Raw genomic sequence first — 21,407 nt, forward strand, 5'->3', positions numbered from 1 at the left:
TTTCGTTATACTATTGTAATTAATTCCTGCTAAAAAAAAATACCTGTAAGATTTATTGGGGCTAAAACAAAGATTACACTAGTCCGAACCTCTACTTGAAGCGTTTGAAGAAACGAACGTAGACATTTTACGTTCTTCTCATGTTGTTCCATCGAACTAGCTTTGTGGTTTTAAAAAATTTAATGTCAACCAAACAAGCACACATACGAAGTACGGAGATGTTACATTCCTTCCTAAAATATTCTGGTAAGTTTTGACAACATTCTTGAGCATGAACTTTGAAAGATGATTGAGCTGGAATTACAATGAAGAAACCATAGGTTGTTCTTGTATAGGACGCCAGACTCGGTTGTGAAGCCAAAAAGAATCTGCTTCCACAGCATATCCATCTTGATTACGGTGCCAACCAAAATACGCGTGTGTTCTGTTCTTGATGTCGAAAATGCCATGACCAAAGCTTGCTTCACGATAAGCAGAGTACTCTGGCTGTGGTTGGGTCATTCTGCATATGTAACGTACACACAGCAATGGCATGCTATCAAAACGTACTAAAGAATGAAAAAACCCAGACTCGTGTGTAGTGTGTTAGTTGTTACCAAAAGAAAACAAGTATATAGAAAGTGAAACATACTCGTAAACCAACCCTTCAAGATTCCCTCCGTCTCCAATAGTTACGTAAACTGGAGCTGACTCGTCTCTCACAGGAACACATACACCATTACTGATGTTATATGCTATGTTAGATATACGTTCCTGCATCAACAAACAAACAAAAGGCATATATATATATATTTTAGAAAAAGAAAAGGCTGGTTGTATTTGATATATTTACGAGTATTAATTAGGACAGTAGCTTACTGATCTCTCGTAGGCATGGACATGACCAGCAAACACGACATCAACCTTGTATTTGACAAAGTATGCTTCATACAATACTCTCATGCTTTCTCCCTCCATGTAATGATGGACATAACTACTATACATTGGGCAATGCATTACAACTATCAGCCAAGGGGTTTCCGTCCTGTTTACCTTAGGCAACTCATCCATCACCCATTTGTATTGAGGTGTGTACTTCCCTGCACCATATACTTCTTTATTATCAACATCATTAAGTTCACCAAGAGTTTAGCATATAATATAATATTGCAAAGAAACTACCAAAAGCTGAGTAGGAAGCCATGACAATGATATAGGCTGAAGCTCTTTTGACCGAGTACCAATAGGGAGCAGTACTGAGAGATGCTTGATATGGGGTTGGAAATCGATATGTATATGGCTTGAAGGGTATACTTTCACCCTGCAACAACCAACCAAAACTTCATTCCTAAATAAACACAAACTGCACCATTCTTATTTCTAAATGTCCACCGGAAAGAGTCTACAATTACTAGGGATCCATGATTCTAATTGATACCTGGTTTTATTTGTTTTTATCAAGAAACATACCACTTTTGGTAGATAATCAATTTCATGATTTCCAGCAGTCCAGATCCATGGCTGATAAGCAGCATTTCTTTCAACAAATCTTGCCCAGGTATCCCACCTTGCATTGTCATTGTATGGGTAGTTGTCTGCATAAGATAAGTCTCCTACAAACACAAGTGCCTTGCCTTTCGTTGGGTTTAACTCGTAATGTGTAAGTGTCCTGTTTGAGTCATGTGTCTGACCAAGGTCCCCTGCTCGTAAACAATATTACATACTTGAGCCATCTCAACATTGGATTTGGATGATACATAAAATCCAAAGCAAAGATATCGATGAAATTTAATGAAATCTGAATTGAAGAAGCAAACCCTGTAAATGAAGCCATACCTATGAGACCAAAAGTGTAAGGGACATCGGGCCCAGATTCTGGGGGTGTTAGGAACCAAAACTGCCTTGACGAATTGCCAGATCCAACCTCATAGTAATATTTTGTATCAAACTGAATAATTTAAGTTAGAAAATACTAAGAAGACGATGGTCAACAGGTCACTTAGCTTAAAGTGTATACCTCTAGCCCAGAAATAGTGCAGTGGTGAATGTATCCAGAAGTGTAATTGACATAGTTGTAAGTAAGTACAACTCCCTCCGAACTTTTCTTTTCTGTGCTGTTTTCAGGCCAATAACATACAATGTTTGATCCCGGCTCATCTTCAGTTGTCCAAGAGACTATCACAGCTTTACCAATGTGGTCTCCTTGTGTTATATGAACCTTCATCAACCCATATTCACAATTCACAATTTAAAGAAAACTAACACTCGTCATTTCAAGTTATTGGGTGATGATAAATGTCGCAAGTTGCAACAACATTTAGTTATCGCAATATTATGTGTCGGGGTTTAATTGATACATATAGGCGCCACGTAGGCTACGCGTCATCCTAATATTTTTACTATCAATGTAATAATTTTACTATGAAAATATGTAAATAAGGTATTCGATATAAAGAAGGAAACAAATTAGAATATTAAGATTTTCCTATTTTTTTTTTAAACATATATAATAGGTTATATAAGTTAAATATTTAATTTCCAATTTAAATCATGAGCATGTCATGTCATCATCGTGACACGGCTTAAAGGTCGCGCGACCTTTATCATTTTCGGTTTATTTACATAATTAGGAACTCCAAATTAATAACTAAACCATAATTATTTACATTTTCCCTCTGACAATGCTAATAAATGATTCATCATAGAATAATAAGTTTTGCAATGAATTTAACAGTGAGATCAATCAACACTTTCCAGCATGCAAAATTTTACTTGGTTAAATTCTTGAGGGAGATATCTCTAGCTAGGATCAAATTATGTCTACATCATTTACTCTTTTTGACTCCGAAACCATTAATACTGATGATCTGACATCATAGTTTTGCAAACTTTGAATATTTCAGTAAATCCCAGAATATAAAATTCAACTAGTATATAGAAATAACAGTTAATGAAAAAAATTAAGATAGTTAATTACCTGTTGAGGAGCATTATAACCAGGAGGAACTTGGAAGACATCACAATCTAAGGGCATATCAAGTGAAAGATCATTACTTTTTCTTGAAAATTTACTTGTTTGACCTCCTTCACAAAATTCTGACCCATTTAAGACTATGAAAACACCCACAATTAATAGCAGAATAGCTTGATTAGCATAAACCCACTTCACAAACATCTCTAGTTACTCCTATAATATAAGCTTAAAGCTATTATCACTCTAATTTAAGCAAGTTTATCGATGTTTTTGAAGTGGTTTTTCTTGTTCTTGTATGCATAAATTGATTACAGTTAAGCTGGGAAAGTACCAGAACAAGCTGCGACAAAAATGTGATTATATAAAGAGAGAAAGAAGCCATTTTTTTTTGAGGAGTTTTAAGGTATGAAGTGGCACTATAATGTCCTTTATTTGGGAGGAATATTCATTCCAATTATTCGAATTTTTAGATATCATAATTAATACTCCCAACTCATTTAATTGGGATTTTTAGGTTATGGTACTCTTGGTAAGTTGGCAAGGACAATTTTATTCTACAATCCGTTAAGTTACAATCCAAATAATATTTCTTCAATTGTCAAATTTATTATTAAAGAAAAAAAAAATTGTGTGCCGACCTACGCTAGTTTACTGTACATCCAACCTAGCGTATAAAAAGTGAAAAAAAAACTCACTTAATGTAAAAAAATGACCTACACCAAAGATAAAAGTGAACCCGGCCAAATATATAATTGACCTTATTCGATGACTAAAGTTACCTTACTCAAGGATAAATGTGATCCTAACCAATGAAAAATGTCACTCTAAAAATAAACAATGAAGTGACCCGGTCTGATCAAGAGTGATATGCTTGTTACAAGTTATAACTATGACCAATACAACACCAACAATGAGAATACACCAATACACACAAAGTGTTATAGCAGGTCCGGCTTTGGGGCGGTCCAACCGGACCTACAGCACCAGGCCCGGCTTTGGCTCGCTTGCCGGCTTGTCGCTCGTCGAGCTTCCGATTCGTTTTCCGATTCCGGAATCCATTTCCGTTTCGAACAAATACTTACGTTTTCGTTAATATTTCCGATTCCCGAAAATAATTTCCTTTTCCGACAATATTTTCGATTCCAGTAATATTTTCGTTTCCGGCAATATTTCCGATTCCGGCAATATTTCTATTTCCGATAATATTTTCCGATACGAACCATGTTTCCGTTTCCGGCAACATCTACGATTTGGATAATATTTATATTCCCGTTATGAACCATATTTCTGTTTCCGACAATATAATCATTTCCGGAGTATTCTTTATTTTGCCTTTTGACGATTTCAGCTCCCACTGGAAACCGAGATCCGTCGTTTTCGAATGATCATAAATGGAATACTTAATGAATAATATATTCACTTAAATACTTGATCCGTTCACGTACTATTTGTGTGACCCTACGGGTTCAGTCAAGATTAAGTTGTGGATTAATATTATTAATTCCACTTGAACTGAAGCGGCCTCTAGCTAGGCATTCATTTCACTTGATCTCACTGAATTATTAACTTGTTAATTAATATTGAACCGCATTTATTAGACTTAGCATTAAATGCATACTTGGACCAAGGGCATTATTTCCTTCAGTCTCCCACTTGTCCTTAGGGACAAGTGTGCATTTCCTAATTCCTTTGTCGCTTGATGCCCGCTCATGAACATAAGGTAAGAGTAGTCATCCTTATTATGTCCAGAGGTGTTTCTCAGTTTCAGAGCTCAACTGATCAAATAAACAGATAATCATAGCCTCTGATTCATCTGAGCACGGCCATGCATTTTTCAGTTTCTAGCTCTCCAAGTGGCCTTGTACAACTTTCGACATCTCATCCCGATTTATGGGAGGACAGTCCTTATCTTGCGATCTTGAGGTTAGACTTCGTTTGATAGGTGATTACCTGGGTGTTTCCGTTATAGTCTCCTTTTACGGTGCGACGCTTGACAACGTCAAAGTAACCAGTTCTCAAACAAGTAATCTCAAATCACTCAGGTATTGAGGATTAGTGTCTAATAATGTAATGAAATTTACTTATGTTAAATTTTCATCTCTTATAGCAAAGTTTCATAGGTATGTCCGATACTAATCTTTACAAGTGAGTATCTATGCAAATGATTGTGACATTGCCATGTCCACATAGTTCAAGAAACAGAACTACTAGTCATCCTGCATTGCATTCTAGTCGTCTAGCATTTTCTATGCGTCCACCTTTATAGAAAACTTCCGACCAGGGACCATTTTCAACTTTTGACATTCAAGTTCACTTGATAGACATTTCTTAGTCACAGGACTGGTCCTGGCAGTCTATCTTGAATATATTGTCAATTTGAAAGGACTCATCATTTAATAAAGCACAAAATTAAATGCAAAAATGAATTCTATTCATTTATATGAATGGTTAACCAAAAACGTTTTACAAAGTATTAAACTCTAAAACTTTAAAAAATTTATTAAGGACATCAAAGTCATTATCCAACATGCTTGATTCCCATAGTTGCAGTGTGCGAGTTGTGCTTCGCTTGCGGCAGAGGTTTAGTCAATGGATCTGAGATGTTGTCGTCAGTTCCATTCTTGCTTATCTCGACTTCTTTTCTTTCCATGAACTCTCGTAGAAGGTGAAATCTACGAAGTACATGCTTGACTCTCTGGTGGTGTCTAGGCTCCTTTGCCTGTGCAATAGCTCCATTATTGTCACAATATAGAGCTATTAGTCCTTTAATGGAGGGGACTACACCAAGTTCACCTATGAACTTCCTTAGCCAAATAGCTTCCCTTGCTGCTTCATGTGCAGCAATGTACTCCGCTTCAGTTGTAGAATCCGCAATGGTGCTCTGTTTAGCACTTTTTCAGCTTACTGCTCCTCCGTTAAGGCAGAAGACAAACTCAGACTGTGATCTGAAATCATCTTTGTCGGTTTGGAAACTTGCGTCTGTATAGATTTTAACAATTAATTCAGCATCTCCACCATAGACCAGGAATCATCTTTGTGCCTTTTCAGGTACTTCTGAATATTCTTGGCAGCAGTCCAATGTGCCTCTCCTTGGTCTGACTGGTATCTGCTCGTAGCACTGAGTGCGTAAGCAACATCCGGGCGTGTACATATCATAGCATACATTATTGTACCAATCAATGATGCATATGGAATCCCACTCATTCGTCTATGCTCATCCAGTGTTTTTGGGCACTGAGTCTTGCTTAGAGTCATTCCATGAGACATGGGTAGGTAGCCTCGTTTGAGTCAGCCATATTGAACCTTTCAAGCACCTTATTGATATAAGTGCTTTGACTAAGTACAATCATCCTTTTAGATTTATCTCTGTAGATCTTGATGCCCAGTATGTACTGTGCTTCTCCTAGATCCTTCATCGAAAAACATTTCCCAAGCCAAATCTTGACAGAGTTCAGCATAGGAATGTCATTTCCGATAAGTAATATGTCGTCAACATACAATACTAGAAAATCAGTTTTTCTCCCACTAACTTTCTTGTATACACAAGATTCGTCTGCATTTTTTACGAAGCCAAAGTCACTGACTGCTTCATCAAAACGTATATTCCAGCTCTTTAATGCTTGCTTCAATCCATAAATGGATTTCTTAAGATTGCATACCTTTTTAGCATTATTTGGATCCTCAAAACCCTCAGGTTGTGTAATAAACACAATTTCTGTTAAAACGTCGTTTAATAAAGCGGTTTTGACATCCATCTGCCATATTTCGTAATCGTAATATGCAGCGATTGCTAACATTATCCTAATAGACTTTAGCATTGCAACTGGTGAAAAGGTTCATCATAATCCACACCGTGGACTTGCCAGTATCCTTTTGCAACCAATCTAGCTTTGAAAACTTCTAGTTTCCCATCCTTGTCCTTTTTCAGTTTGAAAAACAATTTGCTTCCTATGGCTTGGTAGCCATCTGGCAAATAGACCAAATCCCAAACTTGATTTTCAGACATGGAGACTAATTCAGATTGCATGGCTTCTTGCCACTGCTTGGAGCTAGGGCTCGTCATAGCTTGTTTGTAAGTCGCAGGTTCATCACTTTCCAGCAATAGAATTTCATGGCTCTCATTCGTCAAAATACCTATGTATCTTTTTGGTTGAGACCTATATCTCTGCGATCTACGCAGGGTTACATTTCTAGTTGGTTCTTAAATCTCACCAGATACTTCTAAAGATCTCTGAGTTTCAACCTGAATGTCATCTTGAGCATTCTCTAGATTTTGTTGATCGACTCGAATTTCTTTGAGGTCTACTTTTCTCCCACTTGTCATTTTGGAAATGTGATCTCTTTCCAAAAAGATACCATCTCGAGCAACAAACACCATGTTCTCAGATGTATTGTAGAAGTAATACCCCTTTGTTTCCTTTGGGTAGCCCACAAGGATACATTTGTCAGATTTCGGTAGAAGTTTGTCTGAAATTAATCGTTTGACGTATACTTCACAACCCCAAATCTTGAGAAAAGAGACATTTGGAGGCCTTCCAAACCATAACTCATATGGAGTCTTTTCGATAGCTTTAGACGGAGCTCTATTTAGTGTGAGTGCAGCTGTATTTGGTGCATGTCCCCAAAATTCTATTGGAAGTTCGGCCTGACCCATCATTGATCGAACCATGTCTAGCAAGGTCATGTTCCTCTGTTGTGACACACCGTTCCATTGAGGTGTTCCGGGAGGAGTCAATTCTGACAAGATTCCACAATCTTTCAGATGGTCATCAAATTCATAGCTCAGATATATATTCACCGCCTCTATCAGACCGCAATGCCTTAATCTTCTTGCCTAGTTGATTATCTACTTCACTCTGAAATTCCTTGAATTTGTCAAAGGATTCAGACTTATGCTTCATTAGGTAGACATAACCATATCTACTGAAGTCATCAGTCAAAGTGATAAAGTAGCTGAAACCACCTCTAGCATTTGAACTCATTGGTCCACATACATCTGTATGGATTAAACCCAATAGATCAGTTGCTCTTTCTACAACTTTAGAGAAATGTTTCTTTGTCATTTTGCCAAGTAAGCATGATTCATATTTACCAAAATCCTCTAAGTCAAATGGTTCTAGAATTCCTTCCTTTTGAAGTTTTTCTATGCGTTTCATGTTAATATGGCCTAATCGACAATGCCACGGATAGGTGAGATCTGAATCATTCTTTTTGGCCTTTTTGGTATTTATGTTATAAACTTGTTTGTCATGATCTAGCACATAAAGTCCATTGACTAATCTAGCAGATCCATAAAACATCTCTTTGAAATAAAACGAGCAACTATTGTCTTTTATTAAAAAGCTAAACCCCTTAGCATCTAAGCAAGAAACAGAAATGATGTTTTAGTAAGACTTGGAACATGGGAACATTCTTCCAGTTCCAAAACTATCACAGAGGGCAACGACAAATAATAACTTCCTACAACTAATGTAGCAAATAGCAATCCTTGCTCAATTTCCCACTCGTAGGTCGACTTCACCCTTGCTTAACCTTCTACTTCTTCTTAGTTCCTGTGAATTGGAACATAAGTGTGAGCCACAACCTGTATCTAATACCCAAGAAGTTTAATTTGCAAGTATACAGTCTATAACGAAAATACCTGAAGATGGAACGACAATTCCTTTCTTCTGATCTTCCTTTAGCTTCAAGCAATCTCTCTTTCAATGCCCCTTCTTTTTACAGTAGAAGCATTCAGACTCAGAAGTGGGTTGACTCACCTTCTTCTTTCCAGACTTGGTGCCGCCAGCTTGCTTAGTTGGGCTGGCTTTCTTGCCACCTTTCTTAGTATTCCTCTTCTTGCCAGATTTCTTGAACTTGCCCCCATGCACCATAAGCACATCTTGCTTATCACTTTTGAGCGTCTTTTCAGCGGTCTTCAGCATACCGTGAAGCTCAGTGAGCGTTTTTTCCAGACTATTCATGTTGTAGTTCAGCTTGAACTGATCATACCCGCTATGAAGAGAGTGGAGGATGGTGTCTACAGCCATTTCTTGAGAGAACTCCTGATCTTGTCGACTCATATTCTTAATTAATCCAATCATCTTGAGAACATGTGGACTTACGGGCTCGCCCTTCTTGAGCTTGGTGTCAAGAATTTGCATATTAGTCCCGAATCTTTCGACTCGAGCCAGATCTTGGAACATGTCTTTAACTCACTGATGATTGTAAAAGCATCTGAGTTGATGAACGTTTTCTGTAGATCTGAACTCATGGTTGCAAGAATTAGACATTTTACATCCTTGTTGGCATCAATCCAACGATTGAGAGCTGCCTGAGTGACCCCTTCGCATGCGGCTACGGGCATCGCCTCTTTCATGACATACTCCTTTTCTTCCTACATAAGAACTATTTGCAAGTTCCTTTTCCAGTCAAAGATATTTTTCCCGGTCAACTTCTCCCTTTCGAGAATTGATCGGATGTTAAATGAATTGTTGTTTTACATAATTAAAACTAAAATTGAAAAGAATAAACAAATAAATAATTATTCATATTTTCTCTTAATAAACTTAAATTCTACCATACATACATAATTCAAAATTTAGTAAGCATTTTATTCATGTAAACTATATTATAAATTTGAATAAATTTTATTTTACATGTAAATTATTTAATATTAATAATTGTAGTTTTTTTATTTAAAACTTAATTATGAAAATTCATATCAGATTAAATTAGATTAGATCAGATTAGATCAGAAAAAATAAATAGATCAAATCATATCAGGAAATATCAGATTAGATAAAAAAATCAGATCAGATTAGATAAAAAAAAAAAAAAAATCAAATCAGATCAGGAAAAATAAATAGATCAAATCAGTTTAGATAAGTTCAGATCAGATCAGATAAAGAAAAATAAGGTGAATTAAAGTCCCTGCTCTTTACAATCGAAAAAGGGTCGCCTTCCCAAACAAACCAACCCCTGAAATGAAAGGGAGCGACAAAACCAAACGCCACGCCACCCAAGACCAGTCGCTGGACAAATTTCACCGAAAAGTAAAAATCTTTTGTGCAGAAATAGACATAACTGGTATGATCTGTTTTGCTATTTGCTCATTCTGTCCATTTCAGTTCACAATTTTAATTGGTAATTAATATCCCAAATTTCCATTTTTTATACTTATAATAGTTTAAGGTTGTTCACTTCGGCTATTTATAATGAAAACCCCATGATTGATTGGACTTTTATGGGTTTGTTTGGTCGCAATTTTGGTTTAGGAGCTTTGATTTTCATCCCAAATTTCTCATTTTCATTTAATTTGGATATGCAAATTGCTATTTTTTTGGGTGTTCCCTTTTATTTCTTAGTTTTAATTCTAATTTGTTTTGCGCAATTCGACTATTACGATTTGTTTGCTTCTATGTTTTGGATGGAATCCCTTTTTGTTGTTGTTGGAATCTAGCTATATACGAAGTATGTCTTTCTGAACTGGCTAAATCACGGTGATGGTGGTTTAGAGTTGCAACAATCCCACTTGCTTGCTGTTTATCAATCTCAAATTCGGGTTTCTAGTAAAATAATACGTAGTAATTATTATTTTTTGGATTTTTGCTGTAGGTTTTTGATGTTGACAAGAATGAGTTATGTTATGAAACTATGAATGATGAACTATATAGGATTAGTTGCTGATACTGCCTTAGACTGTTATAGATGTGGTTATGTTATTTACAAGGTACTCCTTGGAACCTTTACTGACTAACTTGCTTAGTTTTCACAACTCTTCACGGGCTGACCATCATCGTTGGCAGATATGGCGTTAGGCAGTTTATAATCGTTGTAATTAGTTTCATTACAATATACTTTTGCTGCTATAATAAGAAAAGGCTAGGTGGTTTTGGGACATTTAAAGAAGTCATGGAATGATGTACAAATTATTATGCTAGGAAAGCATAGGCAAGACAAAACTGGAAAGATCTAAAGTACGAAAAACAAAATTAATTAGGGTAACATTAAGTTTATGTGGAAAAATTCTCATTAAAAAGTAGGGATAAACTGCCTTTATATTTCCAATCTATGAACAGCTACTAGTAATATCATACAACCGGTAAAATCTCTGTAGATTGTGTCTTATATAATTCTTTTTTCTCAAACATGCTAACAAGCTTTTTAGTTCTTTGTATGATCTCAACGTTGTGGAGTACCAATGCCCTTTGACCCTTATTCTTGATTTACCATGCATAATCTAGAAATATTACGACCTTTATGAAACTAAGTGTTATATCTTTAAACAACTGCAATGAATAAGGAAGCAATAAACAGAGTACTAAGGATAATAAGCTATGAAATAGCAACTAAAAGCTGTATCAACGCCGCACAGTTGTGTCAAGCCTCCAGAAATCTATTTCTTCTATGCTTCACTTTGTGCCATTTCAAACAGACTCCTTGTTGGACTTGTACTCAATATGTACACAGATAGATCATCCTCTTATTGGTGACTTGAAAATGTTTTGTTTTTCCAAGGGTGTTGAAAAATTCATTAGTTGATGAAATTCAGTGTAATAAGAGAATAAGAGATGTAAGGGGGTTTAACCAAAAAAATAAAGACACAAACGGTTCGTCAGTAGTTAGATTGCACGTGGTGCATGCTGGCTGTGAATGCAAAATGTTTATCCTAAAACGAGTTTTGCAAAATCTCTAGCTGTGATGCATGCATACCCTGACGATCAACTTGGATGACCTCTTGAGAATGTGAAAAGTGTTATATCCTTTTCTCTTCCTTCGTGAAGCTTTGGTTCCCATTGATCAGCATACGGATTCAAATACCCTTCAATTGCTCATTTACAGATCTGTACATATGTTCTTTAAATTGAGGCAAATAACAAGGTGATGTGTTTTGGTGTGTCCTGATTGGTTGTAAAATGTTTCTCAGATTGTGTCTATTTGGGCTTGGGCCGCTTGGCCTCGTAGACATAATCTAGTTTTGCGCTTATTTGTTTAATTCAGTTATTACTTCTAGCAAAAAAATAACAAGGTGATATTATGTGTTTGTTTTTGCTGGATTGTGACTTGAGAGTTGCAGTTCTGATCTCTCTAGATTCTCTAGTTTGACCAAATCATATAATCTAACTGGAGTAATAATATGGCATCAAGAATCTGCTGCTTCTTTACTTCCCAGCGTTGCTCACGAATTAATTTCTGTCATTCTCCAAACTTGGCTTTTGTTCTGGTAGCCGAACCCATTTGTTATCTCTGATATTGTGATTCTTATAAATTACACTGTAGAAGATGTATCCTGAGGATGACAATGGGGACAATAACATTGTGAAAAACAGTTTTAAAGCAAATTGGATAGCAGAAACTGCAGAAGGAATTCAGCAGTACTGTCATGGTAAGCTAGAATTTGCTGGTTCATATCTTTTATTTTTGATGGTATCGCAGTTGTTTTTATCTTACTACCGATATGCTTGGTATAAGAAATCTAGGAATTTTCTGTTTTAAATGTTGGCCAAATTCGGCAATGGTATGGCTAAATTGTTAATTGTATTTGGGAGTTCCTACTCTTGTGCTTGAACCAAACCAGAAACTATAATATTTTATTAACGACTTAAACATAATTTTACAATAATAGTTCCATAACGACTGCGTCCCTCTTATTTCTTGTACCTCTTACAAAATAATGACCTGTTGTCTACTTTAAGGTGCTTTACTTCTTGATCCTCCAAAATCATCGCTGCTATAGAACACTTGGAGAAAACCACCTTTCCAAACAAAGGTTCTTGCATAGGGTCGGGTTGGTGCACATAAATCTTCTCAATGCAGTCCCCATATGTGCTGGTTACATGGGTAAAAAAGTTAGTCACACCATCATAGTTACATTTGTGAAATATAGGGGATTGACTTAACCATTCATAAGTAATTGCAATTCTGTGTAAGAAATTCTAAGAAAAATATCAAGATTGTTCAGCTAGTTAGATCTTCAAGCGGTGCACGCTTATGCGGAATATTTACCTAAAATAAATATGGCAAATGAAGGCATGTATGAACGCTTACCTTGCAAAAAAATTGATTATCTGATTTCCGGACAGGGGACGTCCTCTTGCAAAGGTGAAAAAAATGGTTCTATACTCGACTCTTTTTTTCTCAACCATTGGTTCCCATGGCTGAGCATTGGGATTCAATGCTCGAATTCTATCCATGTCTTAGAAAATTTTGTGATATATGGTGAAGGAAATGCGGAGTAAACCAAGAGATGAGAGAATTTTGTTTGTGGATTTGTGTTCTGCTGTTAAGCTGAGTTCTGCTGTTAAGCTGAGTTTATGAAGGAAGATGCTCAATGCAGTAATGAATATATATTGTTTTTTTGGGTGTAAAAAGAGCCGAAAAGGGCAGTGATGTAGACAGGATACGAACCCACATTTTTGGTACCATCCCCCAAGACTTTGACTAACTAAGCTTTTCTTTTTTATGACTAAGCTAGTTGGCATCGAATATTGAACTGATAAATGTAAATGGGAAGGCGATCATAGATTGATAGTTTAAGAGAGAATATCTACTTGGATGCTATCTATAATTGATTTATTACTTTTGTTGCTCAATTTTTTTTACTACCCTGTACTTTTTTTGCTCAATGGTACAAGGATTTTTTATTTTAGAAAAAAATTGATTATATCCCTTTGGAATTTTTTTTTTCCTAATATGACCAATACTATTCTATTAAATCCATTGTGATTTATAGCTAATTACATTGAAAAAAATTGATTATATCCCATTGAGCTGCATCCATGTTCGATGTAACTATCAGCCTGGAATTTCTTCATCTAGCTAATTACATTGATATGGCTGTACTTCATATTTTAAAATCTTAACTCAGAAAAGGCAATACAAATTATCTAGAGATTTTGTGAAATGGGAACCTGGGACCTTTGTATTTCATGTAGGATTGCCATTTGAGAGAACATTTTACAGAGGTAAAACCAAACAAACACGATGTAAAGAAAAGCAACTGATTTAACCAATTTAATTTTTTGAGTAATTAGTACTCCCTCCGTCCCAGAATAGTCGTTACACTTATATTTGCACAAAGTTTTAGGTGATAAGTGGTTGTTTGGTTATCAATTGTTATTTTATTCAAAAAGTAGATGTGATAGGAGTTAGTGGGGGTATTTTTTTAATTGAATGAGAGAGGGTGTGGGGACAAAAAAAAAATAGTGGGAAGAGAGAGACAATATAATAATTGTGGGGTCATTCCTAATTTAGAAGTGTAACAACTAATATGGGACGGACGAAAAAGGAAAGTGTAACGACTAATCTGGGACGGAGGGAGTATTGAACAAACAGGCACTTTTTACAACTTATGTTTTAATATGATCAAGCAAACCAACCAGGTTGGACTCCTCACAAAACATGAGAATAAGACTAACAACTGTTGGACTCCTCACAACTGGTCCCTGGTCGTCTAGCATTGCATTGCATTGCATGGACGACTAGAATGCAATGCAGGTTGAAAATGGTCAAATTTCTAGTCGTCTAGCATTTTCAACCAGGTTGGACTCCTCACAAACCAGCATCCTGCATTGCATTCTAGTCGTCTAGCATTTTCTAGTCGTCTAGCACTGTCAGCATCTGACTACTGATAATGAAGGAGAATGGGGGACATGGGAGGGAGTAAAGTTGTGACTCTTGTGAGACCTGTTAACTAGAAGTGGGACGACCTAGATGTTATAGACTGAATGGCGAAGCAGTTTGAGGTTTGACCGCTTAGACGGTTTTTGAAAGGATTGTTACGTACTAAGCTGTGTATCTTTACTTTCTTTCTTGTAGATAGCTATGCTATGGTTCTTCCATGCTTAAAATTTGGTTTTAGATTTTCCCTTTCATTTGAAGAATTTGGAACCGCAATCCCCCTCCCTTCCCCGGAGAACAGGACTGAATCCTATATTCATACTCAAGGGGTTAAAACCCTGGCCTGCCTTTCTGGGAGAAAAAATGACAGACTCGTCGCTGTATGCGTGCATTTGAGATGTTTTAAGTTGGTCTGTCCCTAATGCCTTTAAGAATAGATGGTGCCGAACCCGTAAATTTTGGACTGAAGGATTTCCATTGTGATTTCTTTCTTGAAACTTGAAAAGGTGAATTAACCTTGCTATTTTTCTTTTTGTGGGTGTTAGGGGGGGGGGGGGGTATTCTATAGGCCAAACCTGGTTTCTTGGTCAGAAGCTGAAGAACATATTGGTTGTTTCTGATCTACTTATTCTTGAAAGGCGTCAACGTTAATTACTAGTTTATTGAACGTCTTTCCATTTGATTGGTGCCATTGGTTATTTCTCTTATCAGCAATCTCCTTTTTTTCATAGGAAGTAGTCTTCCTCTAACTATGTATATGACTGTTTTCTTGCCTGGTCATTATCAGTAGTCAGATGCTGACAGTGAACCTTGTCATTCTCTGTCTCCATCAACCAGATGTTTGGATCCATGAAAATACCAAAGTTGAGTTTTACTCCTGCTTAACTGTCATGCGGCAAAATTAATTGAAGAAAATCCTAATCCTCGTCTGTTTGACTGTTTATTAATACTTTTCCAGTCCCAATCTCCTGGATTAGTAATCGTCAGTTGAATAGCCAATGAACATCACCAAGCCAGTGGTCAGTGTGTTTACCATGCCGATGCAAATGATATTTCTCTAACAGTGCATTTTCAGTCTTTCAGATTTCTTCTCATACCCAATAAGAGTTCTAATACCCAGATAGGGGAGAACTTAACTAACTACGGAGTCAATGAAGATGAATATTTTGGGGATACAGCAGTATGCCTCATCACTCCGACCTTTCAACATACGGCAAAGGTTGCTTCCCTAGCTGGAGGTTTTGTGAAACACTCGCTTGTTGAGGTAATTTCCGATTCTTTACCTCATGATGAGGTAGTTTTTTGCTTCACACTCTAGTTACTTAGAACAGGCAGTAGGAGTGTGTGGTTTGTAGAAAACATCTTCCAAGAAAAGTGGGTTTCCTATTTCTTTGTTTGGCTTGTGAAGTGTAGAAAATAGCTCTCCCAGGAACGGAGATGGTTTCCTTTGTGAGTAATGGTAGTCATATTTTCTCTATTTCTTACCAGATTCCTTTTTCTATCCTCCCCCTTCCATTCTCATTTTCCTTTTCCTAGCTTTTCTTGCATTGGAACAAAACAAAGGAAACCTAATACTCCGTTACAAATGTGTTTCCCCTTAGAAATGTTACCCGTCAAACTAAACAGAGCCGAAACAAAGAGTCTGAACTCTGAAGACACCTTTTTTCTGGGTAATGGATGTATTACATTTCTGTAGAAAGCTGTATGCTTCTTTCGCTTGATAATGTAGATTGTGAAATCTGTGTTCAAGTCCCTGAAACAGTGAGATAAACAATTGGTTTAATTTAGTGTAATATCCATGTGTTTATGTTTTCTGCTACAATTCGTCCATACTTGCCTTATGGGGGCTGCTTTTATGTAAATGTAATGCATCTTTTTTCAGCTTCTCCCTTGTTCTTCCAATATTCGAGTTTCGCCCTCCACTAACGTTTACTTATTGTAGGAATTCCAGATTTCTTTGTATTGCTGTGATCTCTGCTCGAGGAGCTTATCTCAAGCTGGCCAATTATCTGCACAAGGTCATATTGCAAGAATGCTAATACCAGAAGCTGAACCAAGACTAAGATTTAACTTCTGTATATACGAGGCAGTGAAACATGATCCTTGGATGCAAGAGTGAACAAGAGATTGCAGCAACCTCAACTTTGGCTGTGGATATTAGGAAATGCGGATCTTGTTTTTGACATTACAAGGCCCTGTTCAGTAAAACTAGCGGTAGCGGGTAGTGGTAGATAACTGTTAAAGTAGCGGGTAGTGCCTATCTCTTAAAATCCTGTTGTGATTCACTGAGTGGATGTGTGATACGAAGAACCAAACATAATTTATTACTGGCGGCGTGGCGTAAATTGATCATTGCTATATCAGATTCAATTAACACGGTTAATTCTTATTTAAATGTGGTGTACAATCTGTGAGCATATCCTGTTTGCGTTTATGCGTAATGGTTTCCTGTTGTGTATTTCACATATCAGCATATCCTATATTCGACATAAAGGGTTCACGCTCTGCATATTCTGTATGGCATTTGCTTTGCTTTCCCTAAGATTCAAGTTCCTAATATATGGAATTTGATCAAAAGGTGAAATTGATTGGGAAACTTTATGAAGCTTTGTAGATTTTCCTGTGTTGGACATTATACTCGAGAATAAGTTATATATAGAGAAAATTGGAAGATATCTAGTTGGAGATAGATGAATATCTAACAAGTATTATCAGGAAGTGGAAAAGATGTTGAGAAAGAAGAAGTGTGGTGTGGTGGGGGAGATTGATACCATCTAGATTGAAATAATCTGATATAATTCACATAATGAAAACAATAAGCGCGCATCGCCTACAGCAGAAATGCTATCTGGAAAAGGCTCTAATTGTTGTAATTATAATTCATAAACTAACTAAATCCAACAAACCAAACCCCTGCACTTTTTTGTTTCTGTTTCTTCTTCAAATTATCAACTTGTAAATTATTAGCTCAATGTTGATATTTATGCTCACTCATTCTGAACCATTTGAGCCTACTTAGGATTGAGCAAATATTCATGTCAAGTGTGTCCTCCTTGTCCTGTATACTTGACATATTCATTCGACATTTCGGTATATGCATATTTGTCAAGAATGAAACTATGATAGACGCTACCCATAAAGTCACCGGAATTGGTCGGTTTTTCTGTAACGGAATGATCAGAAATGAGTGATTAGAACAAAAGCGCGAAAAAGATGAATATGCATTTCCATTTCAGAATAGTGTTAAAGAGTGGAAATTGATCTGGCACGCCACAAATCACAAGATATTGGTTGAAAAAACATTTAGTTTGTTTGTAAATGAAACCATTAATTAGGATGTAAAGCTTTGGAGTGGGTGGGGGTGTCACACCTTAATAAAGAGAGAGTAAAAATGATGACAGTGTTCCCTAATAATACCTAATCCTTGTTTTTTGACTCCCTTTAGCCCATCTCCTAGTGAGAGGACACTAACTGAATGAAAACTTGATACACACACTGCACCCAAAAAAAAAACAAAGTCTGTTGACGCAGTAGTAGTAGTAGTAGTAGTAGTAGTAGTAGTAGTAGTTTGCTTGTTTGCAAATTTGAACTTCCTACTAAACGTTTTCTGATGGGGGAAGGAGTGGTTGGATAAGGGACTTTGCTTGGGTTGATGTTCTGTTTCCGTGTTCTGCTGGAGACTGAATTGCAGCCTTGTTGAACTTTGCCTCCTCACTCTTACCCCACAACACTTGGTATAATCCCGCTATGATCAATATTGCCCCAAGGATCCTGTCAACATATTACATATTTTTTTGAGGATTGTTAGTTTTGTAATTATTAAATATTGTCTAACTAAAGTAACTAAATGAGATGCAATCATGGAGTTAAATGTAATCACGCCTTGTGGAATACAGACTACTACCTAACATAGCTTCAAAATTCAAAATGCAAGTGGGTCTCTTTTAATTGCATGATTCATGAGTGCTCTGTTTTTTCCTTTTCCTTATTTTAATATCTCCCTTTTATTTTTTTGGGATCAGAGTTGCCAAAAGTTGAGGGGGGGAAAAGAAGTTAGTGGGTGGGGGAGAAAGAAGAAAATAGAAAATAGAGTACTGACCCTCCCAAGTAGAATTGCTCTCCCAAAGCAATGGAGGCCACAATAGCGACAACCAAAGTTTGAACAGGTTGATAAACTGCTACAAACACTGGGCCTCCCCTATCAATGCACCATATCTGCACTGCGAAAGCAATCCCTGATGCTACCACTCCCTGCAAATATATTCATATTAGTTACTTACAACTCAACCTAACATTTCGCTATTATATATATCTCAACTAACTTCATTTTACAAGTCTAGTCTTATATTGGATCAATTAGAAATGTGTTTAAAATAAAGAGTTTCTTACCGCATACATGATAGTGAAAACTTCACCACCTGAATGAAACTTCCAAGCGTCAAAGTCCCTCTCAAAAATAGCAGCAATAACCATAAACTGTATCAAACCAAAGAAGCAAGTGTAGGAGGTGACTGAGAGTCGAGCTGGATACTTTTTGAGAACGGGTGCCTGCAAAACAAGCCAACCAGACCATGAAAGGCAGTGTCCAATGAGGAAGATGCAGCCTAATGTCCAGCTCTTTCCGTTTGCATCTCCTAATGAAAGAAGCATCGGCGTGGAGTCTTGTAATTGTTTGGTGGGGGTGTATATCACTGGGCCTTGGTATAATGTTATAATTGTGGCCCCTGCTACACAGCATGCTGTTCCTACCACCTTCGCAATACCATCCTTTCTGTCTAGTCTAACCTTTTCTATCCTGCACAATATCGATCATAACCAATGCAACGTTTTTATTTTTTAATCCCATATATATATCATCCTGCTCTCTTCATCTTGTTGTATTAAATAAATTAAACCATATATTGTTTAAACAAATACATTTATTACATGTCCATTTATGTCCTTATTATCAATTATTTGATATTAGCTAAATATAGACAGGGTTATTTTATTTTATTTTATTTGATTAATTGGGATACAAATGCCCCACTGCACCGTGTGGAAAAACTGCACTGATTGATTGGTTTGTTCCTGTTTCGAACAAACCAAGAAACAACTTATAACACACCCCATACAAGGGACTAGGGACTAGGGACTAGGGACTAGTCCGTAATTGTTTATAGATTGTAAAAAAGATGGACCTGAGAAGTGCAGCCATGAGGAAGGTGAGAGCTGGGACAGAATTCTGAACAGCCGAGGCAAAGGTGGGAGAAGTATTGTCCAAACCCAGCAAGTAGAATCCTTGGTTTGCTGTTATTCTGTCAAACGGTACAACCCATTAGACCTTACGTCATATCTTTAATAATTAAGCTGAATTATATATATATATATATATATATATATGGACCATACCCGATAAGTGCCAGTAGGAAGAACTGAACCATGAACGAAAAAGTAATAGCAGGCCTCTCCTTCCTGATTAGTGATAAACAAGACAAGAGACGATATGATATGATATGATATGATATGATATGATATGATATGATAAACCCCAGAAATGAAGACAATCAAAACATTCACAAAGTGTAAGATGATGGACATACTTTTCAAGGAAGTAGGCAAAAGGAAGGAGGAGAAGCAAAGCGATGACATTCCTATAAACAGGGAAGACAAGCTTGCTTACTCCCATATTTAGTGCAGCTCTAGAAACCACATGAAACCCAGCATACCCAAACTGCAACGCCAGCATAGCAGCATGCAGCTGGAACTTTTCAGGCATCCAACACCACATCCTCTTTGACTCACCGCCACCATTATCCCCCATTCTACCTTTACCAAACCACTAGTTTAAGAATTAGATATAAGGGAATTGAAGAAAATAATGAGAGGGAAATGAATTGAAGGAGATGTTGAGAGTTTTGGACCAAAGTTGTGGACTATAAATATAAGAATACAAGGCCTGTCATTGGGTCCCTATATCAATGCTATAACTCCATGGCCCACAATTAACAATTTTATTTGGTTGTCTTCCACATATTACATATATCCTTTCGTGCTAGTCTAGTTATTCTCTCTCTCTCTCTCTCTCTCTCTCTCTCTCCTGGTGTTGCTAAGCTGAAAAGACAGTCTCTCTCTCTCTCTCTCCTGGTGTTGCTAAGCTGAAAAGACAGTCCCTCTCTAATTGCAATAAGGAACAAGGTTCTGTTTGGAGGCATGCGAATAATCATGGGTAATAGAGGAGTAGGGATCGAAAATAAAAAGTGAAGAGAAAGGAAGGGTGTATACTGTATATTGTATAGTACTCCCGTATGAATTGAAGCCGCCATTGATGGATAGTGAAGTATTAGATAGCATGTACGCACGAGGGGTGGTGGGTTACTCCCATGCGTGTCTTCCTCCTATGTACCCCACTTTCACCCTCCCACAGTCCCACCTCTCTCTCTCTCACACACTTGTATTTGACCTTATGCCTCTTTTGCTTTAACTTCTTTCTTTACATTTAATTACATTAAATCATGCAATTCATAATAATTGTTTCATACTTAATTCCTAGGTTCAATTTTGTCGCATGTCAATGCAAAACTTTAATCATTGATATTTTTAATTCTCTTTTAGCAATAATTATAAAAAATTGATATTTTGAAAAATACACATTGTGATGAACCTAACAAGATTTTACATGAGTATTTAAAAACGGAGAAGTATATTTTACTTTTCTTTCTCCCACTAATTTCCTCATCCCGAATGAGTTATTATCGACACAAGTATACTACTTTTGATGGGAAAGATCAATATCATTAATTATCAGTTGGAGTACATGACATCTACAATGATTTTAAAAAAAAAAAGATCGATCTGTATACCACATGTTAAA

At 36.7% G+C, this 21,407-nt stretch overlaps 3 protein-coding genes across 7 annotated transcripts; 1 reads left to right on the forward strand and 2 right to left on the reverse strand.

Annotated features, from left to right (window-relative positions):
* Positions 1-204: 204 nt before the first annotated feature.
* On the reverse strand, positions 205-3,355 carry LOC110801403 (purple acid phosphatase 2). 2 transcript variants are annotated; one of them, XM_022006757.2, is made up of 8 exons: positions 2,957-3,355; positions 1,997-2,197; positions 1,816-1,927; positions 1,450-1,679; positions 1,162-1,300; positions 859-1,091; positions 632-753; positions 205-502 (listed from the first exon to the last, which is right to left on the reverse strand). In XM_022006757.2, exons 1-8 carry the CDS (start codon positions 3,152-3,154, stop codon positions 301-303), a joined length of 1,437 nt encoding a protein of 478 aa, XP_021862449.1. In that variant the 5' UTR covers positions 3,155-3,355; the 3' UTR covers positions 205-300. The 2 variants fall into 2 exon arrangements, with proteins under 2 accessions (XP_021862449.1, XP_021862450.1); XM_022006758.2 differs by having other exon boundaries at positions 859-1,079; positions 2,957-3,354.
* Positions 3,356-9,864: 6,509 nt separating this feature from the next.
* Positions 9,865-16,961, forward strand: LOC110801404 (uncharacterized). 4 transcript variants are annotated; one of them, XM_056837350.1, is made up of 4 exons: positions 9,865-10,021; positions 12,215-12,320; positions 15,630-15,818; positions 16,497-16,961. In XM_056837350.1, exons 2-4 carry the CDS (start codon positions 12,318-12,320, stop codon positions 16,671-16,673), a joined length of 369 nt encoding a protein of 122 aa, XP_056693328.1. In that variant the 5' UTR covers positions 9,865-10,021; positions 12,215-12,317; the 3' UTR covers positions 16,674-16,961. The 4 variants fall into 4 exon arrangements, with proteins under 4 accessions (XP_056693328.1, XP_056693331.1, XP_056693329.1 ...); XM_056837353.1 differs by having other exon boundaries at positions 16,506-16,961; XM_056837351.1 differs by having other exon boundaries at positions 9,875-10,021; positions 12,218-12,320.
* Positions 16,962-17,763: 802 nt separating this feature from the next.
* On the reverse strand, positions 17,764-20,755 carry LOC110801405 (protein WALLS ARE THIN 1). Its single transcript, XM_022006759.2, has 6 exons — positions 20,137-20,755; positions 19,946-20,008; positions 19,735-19,851; positions 18,944-19,349; positions 18,654-18,805; positions 17,764-18,325 (listed from the first exon to the last, which is right to left on the reverse strand). The coding sequence occupies exons 1-6, from the start codon at positions 20,355-20,357 to the stop codon at positions 18,151-18,153; spliced, it is 1,134 nt and encodes a 377-aa protein (XP_021862451.1). The 5' UTR covers positions 20,358-20,755; the 3' UTR covers positions 17,764-18,150.
* Positions 20,756-21,407: the final 652 nt, after the last annotated feature.

This window comes from Spinacia oleracea, chromosome 2 (genome assembly GCF_020520425.1).
Source record: "Spinacia oleracea cultivar Varoflay chromosome 2, BTI_SOV_V1, whole genome shotgun sequence".
NCBI lineage: Eukaryota > Viridiplantae > Streptophyta > Magnoliopsida > Caryophyllales > Amaranthaceae > Spinacia > Spinacia oleracea.

Excerpts from the sequence above, each read along its gene's own strand:
- LOC110801403 (XM_022006757.2), bottom strand. The coding sequence starts at position 3,154 with ATGTTTGTGAAGTGGGTTTATGCTAATCAAGCTATTCTGCTATTAATT. Across the intron at positions 1,301-1,449 it reads TTGATTATCTACCAAAAGTG|GGTGAAAGTATACCCTTCAA; the intron begins GTATGTTTCTTG and ends TGGTTGTTGCAG. Across the intron at positions 503-631 it reads CTTGAAGGGTTGGTTTACGA|AATGACCCAACCACAGCCAG; the intron begins GTATGTTTCACT and ends TTACATATGCAG.
- LOC110801404 (XM_056837350.1), top strand. Across the intron at positions 15,819-16,496 it reads TGAAACACTCGCTTGTTGAG|GAATTCCAGATTTCTTTGTA; the intron begins GTAATTTCCGAT and ends TACTTATTGTAG.
- LOC110801405 (XM_022006759.2), bottom strand. The coding sequence starts at position 20,357 with ATGGGGGATAATGGTGGCGGTGAGTCAAAGAGGATGTGGTGTTGGATG. Across the intron at positions 19,852-19,945 it reads TTCCTACTGGCACTTATCGG|AATAACAGCAAACCAAGGAT; the intron begins GTATGGTCCATA and ends ACCGTTTGACAG. Across the intron at positions 18,326-18,653 it reads GAGCAATTCTACTTGGGAGG|GATCCTTGGGGCAATATTGA; the intron begins GTCAGTACTCTA and ends ATATGTTGACAG.